Genomic DNA, 13,709 nt, shown 5'->3' with positions numbered 1-13,709 from the left:
GAAATATTTGCTCAAGCATTTTCGTTCTTTGCTCTACTCTGATGTGATACTGACCTGTAAAAAGAGTCATTCCTGTGATGCACAATTCTTTTCTTACTACCTGAGACAAACAATAAAATGTTTTAAAACTTGGTACTTCATCCATGATGAAATACCTTTCATTTATTTAAACAAGTTCAAAATGCATTCAAAATCTGTAACACACATATATGACTGTAAAACGTAGGTCAGTTATTTACTTAAATCTAGATAAATATTCACAATGAAATGTGTGGACAAAGCCCAAGCACTGTTCTGCATGAGACAGAGAGCAGGGCCAATATCTCCATGAGTTCAATCACTCTTTATTCCTGGTGATCATAATTTTCATAATTATTAGAACATAATTTTCAGTTGCTTTTCAAATACATATAGAATCGCATATAACACATACTTATTTTAAGTAAAAATGCAAGATTAAGAAAGTGTGGATCCCTCTAGTTCAGGGGTGCCCAAACTCGGTCCTGGAGGGCCGGTGTCCTGCAGAGTTTAGCTCCAACTTGCCTCAACACACCTGCCTTTAAGTTTCTAGTATGCCTAGTAAGAGCTTGATTAGCTGGTTCAGGTGTGTTTAATTGGGGTTGGAGCTAAACTCTTCAGGACACCGGCCCTCCAGGACCGAGTTTGGACACCCCTGCTCTAGTATATCCCTCAGATCTATCAGGGCCATCTTAATTTTAGGAAATGTTGCTCTTTAGTCTTGTACCACTAGATGGCAGCATAAAGTAACAAGAGCGGTTTCTTTATGGCATACAACACACGTGCGCACACACGATACACTCGCCTTCATGTTCTGCTGCATGCAACTCTACACCCATTAACGTCAACGAGAGCAATTTAATGAGCTCTGTGCGCTCGAGCATTGACTCATTTATTCAAGAGGCCAGATGCGTGCTTTATTTACCGTGAGATATTATATTCTTGCACCATGAAATTCAGCTCACAACTTCCAAGAGTCAGAAGGTCATATTATGACGAAGCTAAAGAGTGACTAAAAACCTAATGTTTTTAAATTAAATATTTTAATACATATTTAATGCATTATATTATACTATTATTTATCCACAAAAGGGCGTCACACATTTGACAAACTTTAAAAAAAACTGAAGGGCGTCCAATACTATCGTCAAAACAAAAGCACTTTTAAGGCTCATAAATATCTTAAGTGACGGTCTTGCTCAATAATTCATACATCATAGATTTGATAGGTGTTGTCTTCGTATAAAGTTTCTCACAGCACTGTAGGCCAGTTTATCGTAGATTATCAACAAAGCCTTCTAAAAATAATACACATTACTGAAATAGCTACAGAATTATGCTGTTTAATGTTGCACTGCAACATTATAATCTCCGGTAGGCTATGTGTTTTTTATCAAATGATAACAATAAGACACGATTGTTGTCGATACGATCCTCGACAGGCTGAGTTTAATGCATTTAATAATTTAGGAATTTAATCATTTAGTCGTTTAAAAGCATTTTTAAAAAGTCATTTTTTTTCTTCCAAATGATTACAAATAACATTCGCACAACTAATATAATTTGCACAACCGACGGGGATTTGGGCTAAAAGTATGGCGGGCGTGGCGCCCCTGTTTGCTACGCAGCAGCACCACATGAGCTTCGCCTGTTTAAATCGAAACCCAACTTTAACCAGTGGATGAATGAGGTTAAACTTTTGTGCAAATCTTTAGGATTGCTTAAAAACAAGAAAGCTCTCAAATTGATTTCGTTTTTGGGGCATGTATAAACTAATGTAAAAAGCCCCTTTTGGTTTGTTTTATTTGTTTTATTTATTCTTCTTTATTGTTGGTTTATTGTGATCTTGTTTGTCACTGGTTATGCTTAACCTAAGGCTGTTCACGTGTTGTTAGATTATGTGAAGTGTTTATGTACCTTGTTTGTTTGTTGTAAAAAGGAAGCATAATAAATAAAAATAAAAAAACATGAGCTTTGCCTCATCTGTCAAACCAGCAGCTTGACTGCGCGCTCGCCCGCAGGTGAGCCGCCGCCGCCGCTGGACCCGCCCAGGTGAGTCGCTTCCAATAAGAACTCAAACTCAGTCTGCACACATTTCCTGCGACTTGCACACACAGACGCCAGGAGGGACTCCCCGTTTAGTCGCTTTCAAAATGAAACACGAGGGGAACTGAGCAAACGCTTCCATCATTTTAGGATATTTACAACGGCCTGAGAACTGGAAGGTGGGGAAACGAAGTCTCGATAAGTTTATACCTGTAGAGCAGCGCAGGTGAGCATCACGATAAACGACACGGTGGCAAAATTATGATGTTGATTGTAACAGCCTTAATTTAGATAATAAATAACATTATAAAATGACCGCTCGTATCGCCTCACTTCCAATTCATCATCCGCAGTCCGACTGTAGCGGAAGATGCCGCCGTACACTATCTTTTACACTAGTTCAACTTAACTAAAACGTGTTCACCGCAAGTCTCGCGCTTGCAAACGCAGATAGTGATCAGAGGATTTAAATGTAACTGTTATTGAGATCGATTCTTCATTTCTTATTTTAAGCAGGAATGTGATACGTTACTGAAAATGAGGCCAGACATCAGTATGGAGGAAGCGACGCACGAGCCCTGAAGATCGGTCACGCACCGGGGATTGCGCGTAGCCTTTCTTAACTTGAACGAAAGGCTGACCCGCTCTTTTTTCTTGTCAAACAATTACAGGGACCTTGCAACTGCAGTGTTGCGTGAGCGTCAGAAATATGTAAACGCTCGTGGTGGAATTTAGAGTGCGCGAGATAATGTCATCCGGGACCATCGTTATGGATCAAGATGACTTGGACCCGGAGGCTTCGGATTCTTTTTTGCACGGGATTCACGGAGCGCACCGGCCCAGGCCGTCCTCTTACCGGGCGCTGCGCAGCGCAGTGTCCAGCCTGGCACGAATAGATGACTTTATCTGCGAGAAAATCGGCTCAGGTTTCTTCTCAGAGGTGTTCAAGGTAAATATGTAATTTATGTCATGTTTGTTTGTGTTTTTGCATTTCCAGCACAATGTGTATATAAAGTGGATGACATGTGGCCAAGTATGGTGACCCATACTAGGAATGGGGGTTCGGTGCCTTGCTCAAGGGCACCTCAGTCGTGGTATTGAAGGTGGGAGAGAGCGCTGTACATTCACTCCCCCCTCCTACAATCCCTGCTGGTACGAGACTCGAACCTGCAACCTTTGGGTTACAAGTCCAACTCTCTAACCATTAGGCCACGACTTCCCCTATATATATATATAGAGGAACACTACATGTAAACAAATGCGTAATTCTGTTTCATCGATATCCTAATATATTGAATAAAACACAAATTTATAGGATGGAATTCATTAGTTCTCATAGTTTTACAAATCATTTAACATAAGAGTAAAGTTTAAAACACTTTCACTATTTTAGTTTAAGCAGATGTCATTTTTGCCTTTTCACTTTCCACCCTCTTAGTCTATATAAATATTAATAGTGGTAATATTTTCTAATATCAAAAGCAAGTTTTTGAATCAAATACGAATGCATTTGTTTTATTAGTTGGCTTGTCTCACTTTACATTAATATCTTGTTTAATACAATTTGTATTACAACCAAAATCTGAATTATATTATCTAAAGTTGATTAAAAATATCTAAACTCATTTTATTGATATCCTAAGGCTAGCCTAATCCCTCAATGAACAATGGCTACGTTCTGCTCTTTATTTCCATTCTGTTACGTTCCATCCTGTTCATCCTGTTAATTTTCTTGGCATTTGTAAATTGTTTTGCTTTAAGTGCCTAAGCCTGAGCAGATCATATTTCTGCTATGCACCTGTATATAAATATTTTATTAAATGAACATTACAGAGCTCAAAAAGTCCTACATAACAGAAATAATCCTGTTATCGATTTGTATATGATGTGATTCTATTACTGACTTTGGACAACTAGCCTAAATATCTTTTCACTTCAAGCTGACTTTATGATTGTGTGTCATAATATGCCTCCAGGTTTTGTAGTTCTGCAGATTTATGATCTTTTACACTCTCAGAATGATTGATTGGCCAGACCATCAATTTATGAACCTCTTTGCAAAATTCTAATGATGGCAGCAGTCATTCTGGCTGTTCCCTTCCTGTTAGAGAAAAGGGGTCATAACCTGTGTAAGGACAGTAGGTCTGTGTTGGTGTGAAAGTAGATACCCGTTGACAAGGTGCATAGGTGGGCTGGAAACTCTACTCCTGTGTTTGTGTGTGTGCATATGAGACCGAGACCGACAGAGAGAAGAGACCTAATTAGCCATCCCTCTCATAGTTCACCCTGTCACCCAATTTACTGACCAGACACCAAATACGGTAATAACTTCGGTAATACGGTTAATAGTCCACAGTTGTGAGGGTAATTTTTGTTTTTAACAAATTCTTTACATGAATGGCCTAGATCCTTCAGGTACTGTTTTTATTTTTTAAAGACTTTGCAGTCTGTGTCAACAGTAAGGACTGGACTGAAAAATGTTTCTGTTCATTCTCTTCTAATTGGTTAGTCAGAAAAACCTCTTTCGTTTGCCTGTTCAGATAATGGCTTGGTTTACATTTCATCAGACCTGAAGTGGGGGGAAATAAAAGCTCAGCCATTATGTTCTTCTTCTAACTACTCCGGTTCTCTCCCTTTTTCTGCTTATCTTGATAAAATCAGAACAAGTGATGAAAGACGAGGGGATTTTATGTTTCTCTTGGGTTGATGCTCACCTCATTGTGGGATCAGCAGGCTTTCTCCTTTTAAGCTGTGCCAAAACAAAGTTGCTATTTATGTGAGATTCCTCTACAAGAATCTGATGGAGGTGGACAGCCAGAATTAAGTCTTAAGGTTTTTTCTTTTCTATCTGTGCCTTTTTTACTCACAAATAGAATCATGCAGCGTGGTTTAGTATATAATGTACAGTGGCTTTTAATCCGCTTTTAAAAACGCATGAAAGTCATTGCATTAGATAACAAAATATCAAACGAAGTGCCATTTGTTTCAAAGAAAGTTATACATTGCAAAATATTTCAAGTTTGCAAATAATAAAACATTACGTTTACATTTATGCAGTTTATAGACAATATCCAAAATTCCAAACTTATGGTTTATACAAGGTAAACTTTGTATCCAGTGTTGGGGAAAGTTACTTTTAAAGTAATGCATTGCAATATTGTGTTGCTCCATAAAAAAGTAACTAAGTGTTACATAGTTACTTTTGGTTTACTTTGTGTCACCTGAGCTTGGCTTGTTTATTTATATTTGATAACAAAAGTTATATTTTTGGGAACTGTAAAGGCCACACCAAAAGTGATTTTAATAAGCCTCAGCCTGAAGGAAGTTCCTCTGCCTGTGCACCTCACTCCTAATTTCTCTCAGCATGGGAGGTGTCAGTGAATAAATGGAAAAAAACAATAACTTTTTACTTAGTTATTTGAAAAATGTAATCTGATTGTAACTTCCGTTACTTGTAATGCGTGACCCCCGACACTGGTTATATCAGTACATGCATTCCCTGAGAATCAAACATGTGAACTTGTTGCTAGCACTAAACAACAGGATATGCAATAAGAAAAGTGAAGGAAACCTATAGCATAAGTTGTTTTCACATGACACTTGGTGGTGTTAAGCACCCAGACACTGGGCACTGTAGATGATATAATTATCTTATCTGAAGAATGACAATGCAGAGTTCTTAATGGAGATGTAGGTTCTAATTTTATTAGCCGTACATTTGAGCTTTGTGTTGGGGTCATTGTATCAAGTGTGCTCATTGAGTCCTAGTGTGTTCCTGAAATACTGTAATAAGTCTGGTGACTGCACACTGATCTGCGTTTGACAAAGAGGTGATGTCACGGTAACACGTTTTGGGTTCCACGATTAGAAAAGACGCTCATCGGTGGGATCTGGTTCCCTCTTTGGTGTCACGCGTTTTAAATGGGCTCACTTCCATTAAATATAGATATGAGGAGTGTGGTTAAAAGTACTCTCTGTACATTGTAGTCCTCTTGTCAGTGTGATTTTGAGTGAAAGGAGAGTTGTGAACTGATCGTTAAAGACGGGTTCTGATTGGTTGGAAAGTTTGAGGTTGTAAACAGTTTGCAAGCTAGTTTTGACATGATTTCGAAAGCCTGGATTTACAACACCAAGTCCCCTTTAGTGCTTCCCTATTGCATTCTCTCTCTCCCTCTCCGTCTTCCTATTCTTGTTCCTCAGTGTCTTTTACTAGTCAGGGCATGCATGGATGTCAAGCTCCATTGCTGCCGCAGAGCTCCTGCGCATGTTTGTTTGAGTTTGCGTATGCTTTAAATATGAGTGCAGTCTGAACAATTTGAAGCCTACTGGTGAATACATTTTGATGCATTTTACAGGTGTGTGTTTTTGATATACAGTATTTAAAGCTTTGGTGGCATGGTGATTAAAAATTTCTGCTGCTAACCCAAAAGTTCTAGGTTTAGAAGCTTAGCTCTTGTATTGCTATTGTAAATTTGATTGTCCTTGCAAGAAATGTTTTCACTTTGAATAAAAACCTCACAATATATGCACATTATAGGTTGCACAATATATCTACCATATTAGTTAGTAGCCAATTTTAGACTTTATACAGTATATTGGATGTATACCATATAATATGTAATATATTGGTTGATCCATTGCTCATTTCCCATTAGATTAGCTGAGGTAAAGTTAAAAAGTTAATCTTTTAAAACAACAGTAATTTGACTGTTAAATGTCATTTTAATTTTCAGCAGATCTTAAAATGAATATACATTTTTTCATACAGTAAATTGTAATGTTGGGATTCATCTATAGCATTTCAAAGTATTGTTCTTTGGTTTTAGTGTTTTATTTGTAATTTATTTAGACAACATTATTATAGAATTTTAATATCTGTTATTTGTCATAACATAAAATATTTTAATTCTTATTAAAATTCTGTCAAATATTTATATCAGTGCATCCCTATTAAAAAATAACAGCTAAACTGGGTGTAAATGTAGTGTGTGTCTCTTTATGAACGTTATTTGAACGTTATACAAATATACAGGGTGTGTGGTATGAATGTAAAACATAAAGTGCAGGCTCACGGTAAGGATCATTTTATAAGAGATGTAAGCTTTAAAGAATAGAAATGTTTTTTAGTGTCTGATAATTTAGGGCCTGTTAAGTGCTCTATGGGGCACTTTTAACTGTTTCTGGCAGCGTGCTGTGGTGTGAGAGTGGGTGCTAATGATGCTCTGCTCTGGTAAGGTCTGTCTTGAACCACCTGTCTAAACAGCAATATGAGAAGTATGCTGATGGAAATCAAATTCATCACATACATGCTCATCCAGACTCCTACACCTCTGTTTTTCATACACTCAACAGCATACTGAGCAAGAGCAACCTCAATGCGTGTGTTAGTGTGTGCATTGACAATTTTGTGGGCAACCCCAGATTAAATCCAGCTTGTGCCATTTTTTTTTCCCCAAACCAATGCAGACCTCTTCTCCCTATCAAAAACAAATGCTGTACAGATCATTTATAGGCAGGCTGCGTGGTTTCTGTCCTCATAGAATTCCATGGAAAGCTCCACAGAATTTTTACACCTGTCATTCACAAAGCTCTACACATGCCCCCCACCTATTGTTTGGTTGTTTAAAAAATTAGGTTGATTTGGATACTGCTTTCAGCTACCAGGTGTAAAGTAACGTCATCTTCATTTTGCATGTTTTAGCCTATTAAAGGAATGGTTTACCCAAAAATGAAAATTTGCTGAAAATTTACTCACCCGTAAATTATTTTTTTCTTCATCCGAGCAGATTTGAAGAAATGTTGCATTACATCACTCAATGGATCCTCTGCAGCTAATTGCTCACCCTCAGGCCATCCAAGATTAGGATGACTTTGTTTCTTCATCAGGTTTGGAGAAATGTAGCATTGCATCACTTGCTCACCATTGGAGTGAATGGGTGCCGTCAGAATGAGAGTCTGATAAAAACATCACAATAATCCTGTTGTAGTAAACTACAAGACTCCAGTCCATCAATTAATTTCTTGGGAAGCGAAAAACTGTGTTTGTAAGAAACAAATCCATCAAGACACTTTTAGCTTTAACCCTCAAAGACCGAGACAGCTGCCCGTGGCTAAAAATAACTATTGTTCTTAAATGTTTAATAACTTTTGAACCGCTAATCCTATCTGAATGCTTTAAAAAGTGTTTTCGGAGATATCTCATTTGTCTTTGCTGCCTTCATCCTCCCATCTCGCGGCACCGACATCTGGTGCCATCGTCGGCAGTACGTGCCCACCAATGAGTTTAAGTTAATTTGTGTGCTTATGTTATAATTATAGTAGGCAGTCCACAGTAACTAGTAGCGGTATTTTGACAGTTAACCCTCAAAGATTGAGACAGCCGCCCGCGGCTAAAAATAACTATTGTTCTGAAATGTTTAATAACTTTTGAACCGCTAATCCTATCTGAATGCTTTAAAAAGTGTTTTCGGAGATATCTCATTTGTCTTTGGATATTCAGAGGCTCTGCGGCGCACGTGATTACGTCATCACATTTTGACAACATTGATTCGTCAGAAGTAACCAATGCATTTCGTTCCTCCGAGCCAAACAGGAAAGATTGATGCTTAGTCCCACCCCGTGCCCAGATTGGTTCAAACTGTCCCATATTCAACCAATAAATGATGTCTGCAAAAAGGTGCAGCACTCACTCTTGAAGGGGTAAAAACTTTATTGATTAACCCGCAAAGAACGAGACAGCCGCCCGCAGCTAAAAATAACTATTGTTCTTAAATATTTAATAACTTTTGAACCGCTAATCATGTCTGAATTCTTTAAAAAGTGTTGTAAAGCGCTTTTCTGAGATATCTCATTTGTCTTATTTGGATATTCAGAGGCTCCGTGATTACGTCATCACATTTTGACAACATTGATTCGTCAGAAGTAACCAATGCATTTCGTTCCTCCGAGCCAAACAGGAAAGATTGATGCTTAGTCCCACCCCGTGCCCAGATTGGTTCAAACGGTCCCATATTCAACCAATAAACATAGGTTTTGGTCTTTTGAACCACTATTTAGGATTTTTCACTGGAAAGTCGAACAAACGCAAAGTGAAATTAAAGTCTGTCGTGCGTGCATGAAAACAAACACAAAATAACACATTTGCATAAGAGAACTCCTGAAAAAGCCCAGAAAAACACACGACTGAGTACTTTGACATAAAACAAACCAAAAACAAGGATGAAACAGCAGTACATATTGGATAAAGCACTGGAATTTATGTCTGCGCGTTGCTAGGCAATGTCCCGGTAAAATCGATTCTGATACAGCCAGTGGATCGATCCATTTATATTTTATATATATTATGTAAATAATTCTTATATAGTTCATAAAGATCATTTTCACTATTTTTTCTGTTGCACTCTGTATATTTCTCACTCATTTTGTGTGTAGTTTGTGAATCATTTGCACTGTTTGTATTTTTGTTGCAGAAGACAAATTGTGCAATTGTTTTCACTAAATAGCTGCATGGTTTGTGTTTGTTGTTGTTCATACTCGAATTGAAAATATATTTCTCTGAAAAAAAAGTCACTTTTTTTTTTTTACTGTGTTTTGTTATTATATAACACTGATTCCATTTTCTTTACTCCCTAAATGTTTTTTAGACTATATCGTTAGTATACTAAATATACCTGTTTTTCACTGAAAAGCGCCTATAACAATATTGTAATAAATGGCTATAACTTGCTTGGGGAATGTTATATGTAGACAAAATTTTATTTGGAAGTGTAAAACACCCAGATACAACTTTCTAAAGAAAAAAAGAACCAAACTTCAGGAGTTTCTGTTTGAGTACACAGAAAAAACACCCAATTGTTGCTTGCGTTTTTCTTAAAATTCTGGAAATTCATTAATTCTTAGAGAAAATGAAAGGAAAACTGGGACTTTAAATTAGCTAGACTGAAACTTCAAGTTCTCCTGTTTATAATGATATATGACACTTGATGCTGACTGCTAGAATAGGTCTTAAAAAACAAAGAAAAGTGCAGACGTGTCAGGTGCCCCAAAAATGTTCTAGGTCTTTAAGGGTTAACCATTACTTTCAGCCAATATCCTCAAAAGTCCTCTATCCATAATATTGCTTTCTCTGGTGAAATGTCATCACGTCTCAATCAGGAGAGAAATATGCACAGGTCAAGCACCATTTGCAGGCGAAAACAGCCCACAACAGTTCTAAATATGTCGGTGGATTTTGATGTGAGAGAACAACAGGGGATGGACTTTTACATTGGAGGAAGCATTATGGATTATGGACTTGTATTTTGGCCAAAAGAGATGGTATAAAGTTAAAACTGCTTGATGGATTTGTTTCTTACAAACATGCAGCTTTTTGCTTTGCTTCTTAATTAACGGACTGGAGACATGTGAATTACTTGTGGATTATTGTGATGTTTTTATCAGCTGTTTGGACTCTCCTTCTGATGGCACCCATTCACTGCAGAGGATCCACTGATGAATAAGTGATGTATATTTCTCCAGATATGCTCCTAATTCATCTACATCTTGAATGCCCAAAGTGTGAGTTAATTTTCAGCAAAAGTTCATTTATGGGTGAACTATTCCTTTAACCTGTATATGGCTGCATAATTACTTGGTGAATTTCATTTCAGCTACTTGATTAACTTTGTGAAAGTATTGATTACAGCTTTCCGTTTAAGTCTGTTAAAAATGATCCGCAATTATGAGTTTGTTGTAAGTATGAGTTTGCCATGAATCGACACCATAAAATATGAAAGCACACAGATGTATACCTTGTATGACTACCTATTGTTGCTCAGGAATACAAGACTTTCTCTCAGTTGCCTAAAGTACATCAACTCTCACTGCACAGATATTTTTTATCACTGGATACTGAAATACGTATAATGTGTGTTGAGGGTGTCTTCTGTATCCCTTAGAATGTGCTGCACCTCAGCACCGTTTACCTTTGATAAAAGCCATTCACACACACTTTCAAATGTGTGAGCAAACATACACTCTCCCTCACTCTAGCTGCAGGGCTGAGTTATATCAGATAATTTATGGATTTTAAAGTTTCCTGCTATTGATCTTCATGAGACTCACAAAAGCAGATAATGGTGCTCATTGTTATCATGATATCTTAGCTTGCGCACTTTGGTGCTGCAGGCAAGATCAGCCAGCCAGACAACACGGCACAGGTTTGGGTGTCATCAATCAGGCATGGGTTTCTGCTTTTGCTTGATTACATTTACTTTTGTATAGACATATGACAATCAAAGATGAAGAATACTCTTGAAGCTTGGATGCAGTTTAAGTGTCCCTAAAGTTTAAGTCCTTTAGGGAAATTCTTGCTCTGGGTTATCTTTTTTTTTTTTGTAGTTGCTATGAACCAAAATATTATGGTGTTTCAAATTTCCTGTGAGATGTGTTCTGATGAGCCACTCAAACAAATGAAAGATATGAACATGGACGCCATAAGCATCTACAAATTTGCCTATATTTGATTTGTGATGTACAAATAGTACACATTTCATGTGACTAACTTTTTTTGAACATTTAAACTTCAAACTTTTGTTTCTAAATTTGAAATTCCACATTTTCAATATAGACTCCACCGTGTATCAGCATGGGAGGTATACAGATAATGTCTCCTGCAGCCAGGGACTTTGAAGTCTGGGATGAATCCGAAGGCTGTGTGTGTGTACCTACTTAACCATATTTTGGAGACAAATTTGTACCCAAAAGTGAGCAAAACCTGACAAAATCGACAAAACCCTCCATTTGGGGAGGTCCTCATTTGTAAAACTGGTATAAAAATAAAGTAAACAGTTTTTGTAAGAACACTTAAACACTTCTCACAGAGGTTGTACTTTAGACCCAAAGAGAAATAAAACCCAAAGAGAGAGCAACCGAGCGAGAGCGAGATGGAGGATAAAGAAATGGAGCGAGGAGGAGGAGAAAAAGAACATAGGCTGTGTTCTGCCCACACAAATATCCATAGCTCCCCATACCAGTATACAGCCTGTGTGTGTGTGTGTGTGTGTGTGTGTGTGTATGCTTGTGTGCACCTGTTATTGATACTGGTACTCTATTTCTATTTCATGAAAGCTGTAATAATTTTAAACGGATTACTGCATATAATCTGACAATAAATACACTGGACTCTGTACACTTGAAATTTTGAGAGAAATCATGCGTGTGTGTGTGTGTGTGTGTGTGTGTGTGTGTACCTACTTAACCATATTTTGGTTAAAACAAAGTTGTTTTTTTTTACTTTTGAAATTGTAAATATGCAGAAAGTTTTCTGTTAGGGGTAGGGGTGGGTTTAGGTTAAAAAGTGTATATACAGATCTGTATATAAAAACAATAGAAGTCTAGAAGGCGGGACTTTTATTTTGACTGTGCTGAGAGCGGCAGCGCCTGAGCACACAGTGCTCACATTCTCCCTCTTGTTTACTGTCGTTGTTAACCGTTTTGTCTAAATACGGATAGAAATCTGTCTAATAATCAGATAAACAAAGGTTAATGGTTAAACAAAGGAATTAATGTACACAAAAAGTAATATAACGATTGCTTTTATATTATTAGTAATAGAAAACATTGTCATGTAGCAAACATTATAATACTTTCTCGTTTGCCCTGAGCATTAAGCAAATACGCATTTATATAATTTAAACAAATCTTAGAATGACTCATGAACATTTAATTTCACAAACCTTGCAAACTTAGTCGAATCCAGGTCCTTGTGAGTTGAATGCTTTAAACTTTAAACTCGTGATTTCAAATTATGCTGCGCTTTATGCATTTGCCCAGTCGTATTTCTGTCGTTTTCTCTGTGTGCTGTATGTAAAATGAGTGTTACCTTGGCTTTATTTGAAAAATATGATTCCCAATGCCCACAAACTTTCCAGAATACTGAGTGAGTTGGTTACAGTGTTTACTTCCTTTTTAATTATATTTTTATTAAATATTTATTTATTTGTGAAAAATACTTTGTCATCTAAAGTATAAGTGTTTGTTTTACACATTTATTTTTTAATCCATTGTCAAATGATTTCAAATTTCTTAAATATTAATTCAAATAAAAAAAAATAAAATTATATTGGCTTTATATCGGCTATCGGTCCCCCTACTTTCCAAGATATCGGCATCTCCTGTCAAAAAACCAATATCGGTCGACCGTGCGTGCGTGCGTGCGTGCGTGCGTGTGTGTGTGTGAAAAGGGCCAGAGGTCTCTGTCCAGCTGGCCCAGACATGAATAGACCTCTAAAGTGTCTGTCTGTGACAAGTATTTTCCCTCTCTTTCTCTGAAGGTGCAGCATCGGTCCACGGGGCAGGTGATGGCACTGAAGATGAACACCATGGCCAGTAACAAAGCCAACATGCTGAAGGAGGTACAGCTGATGAACCGCCTCAGACATCCCAACATACTCAGGTCTGCAGTGCACACATCTATACCCTCTGACAACAGAGCTCGTCAACACTGAATATTAACCATATATGTGCAGTGGTGATGTTGCCAAAATATAACATTAAAGCTATGATTATATGTGTCACTAGAAATTATATTTATATAAAAATTATATATTATACCATAATATATTGTAGAGTGTTATGTTTTCACTGCCTTTTAATTATTTTAAACT

The 13,709-nt window shown here is 37.3% G+C and overlaps 1 protein-coding gene across 3 annotated transcripts in view; it reads left to right on the top strand.

Annotated features, from left to right (window-relative positions):
• The first annotated feature begins 2,114 nt into the window (after positions 1 to 2,114).
• The window catches only part of LOC107668671 (dual specificity testis-specific protein kinase 1-like), a 26,428-nt gene continuing 14,833 nt past the window's right edge, over positions 2,115 to 13,709 (top strand). Inside the window, exons 1-3 of one of the 3 annotated variants that reach the window (XM_016460648.1) lie at positions 2,115 to 2,243; positions 2,581 to 3,013; positions 13,377 to 13,498. In XM_016460648.1, the coding sequence (XP_016316134.1) occupies positions 2,813 to 3,013; positions 13,377 to 13,498 (323 nt within the window). In that variant the 5' untranslated portion in view covers positions 2,115 to 2,243; positions 2,581 to 2,812. Of the gene's footprint in view, positions 2,291 to 2,580; positions 3,014 to 13,376; positions 13,499 to 13,709 lie in introns of all 3 variants that reach the window. The other 2 variants (XM_016460639.1, XM_016460630.1) reach the window with 2 other exon arrangements.

This window comes from Sinocyclocheilus anshuiensis, unplaced genomic scaffold, assembly GCF_001515605.1.
Source record: "Sinocyclocheilus anshuiensis isolate Anshui unplaced genomic scaffold, SAMN03320099.WGS_v1.1 scaffold337, whole genome shotgun sequence".
NCBI lineage: Eukaryota > Metazoa > Chordata > Actinopteri > Cypriniformes > Cyprinidae > Sinocyclocheilus > Sinocyclocheilus anshuiensis.
The sequence above is the reverse complement of the archived record's forward strand: the minus strand, read 5'-3'. Positions and strand labels throughout refer to the sequence as shown.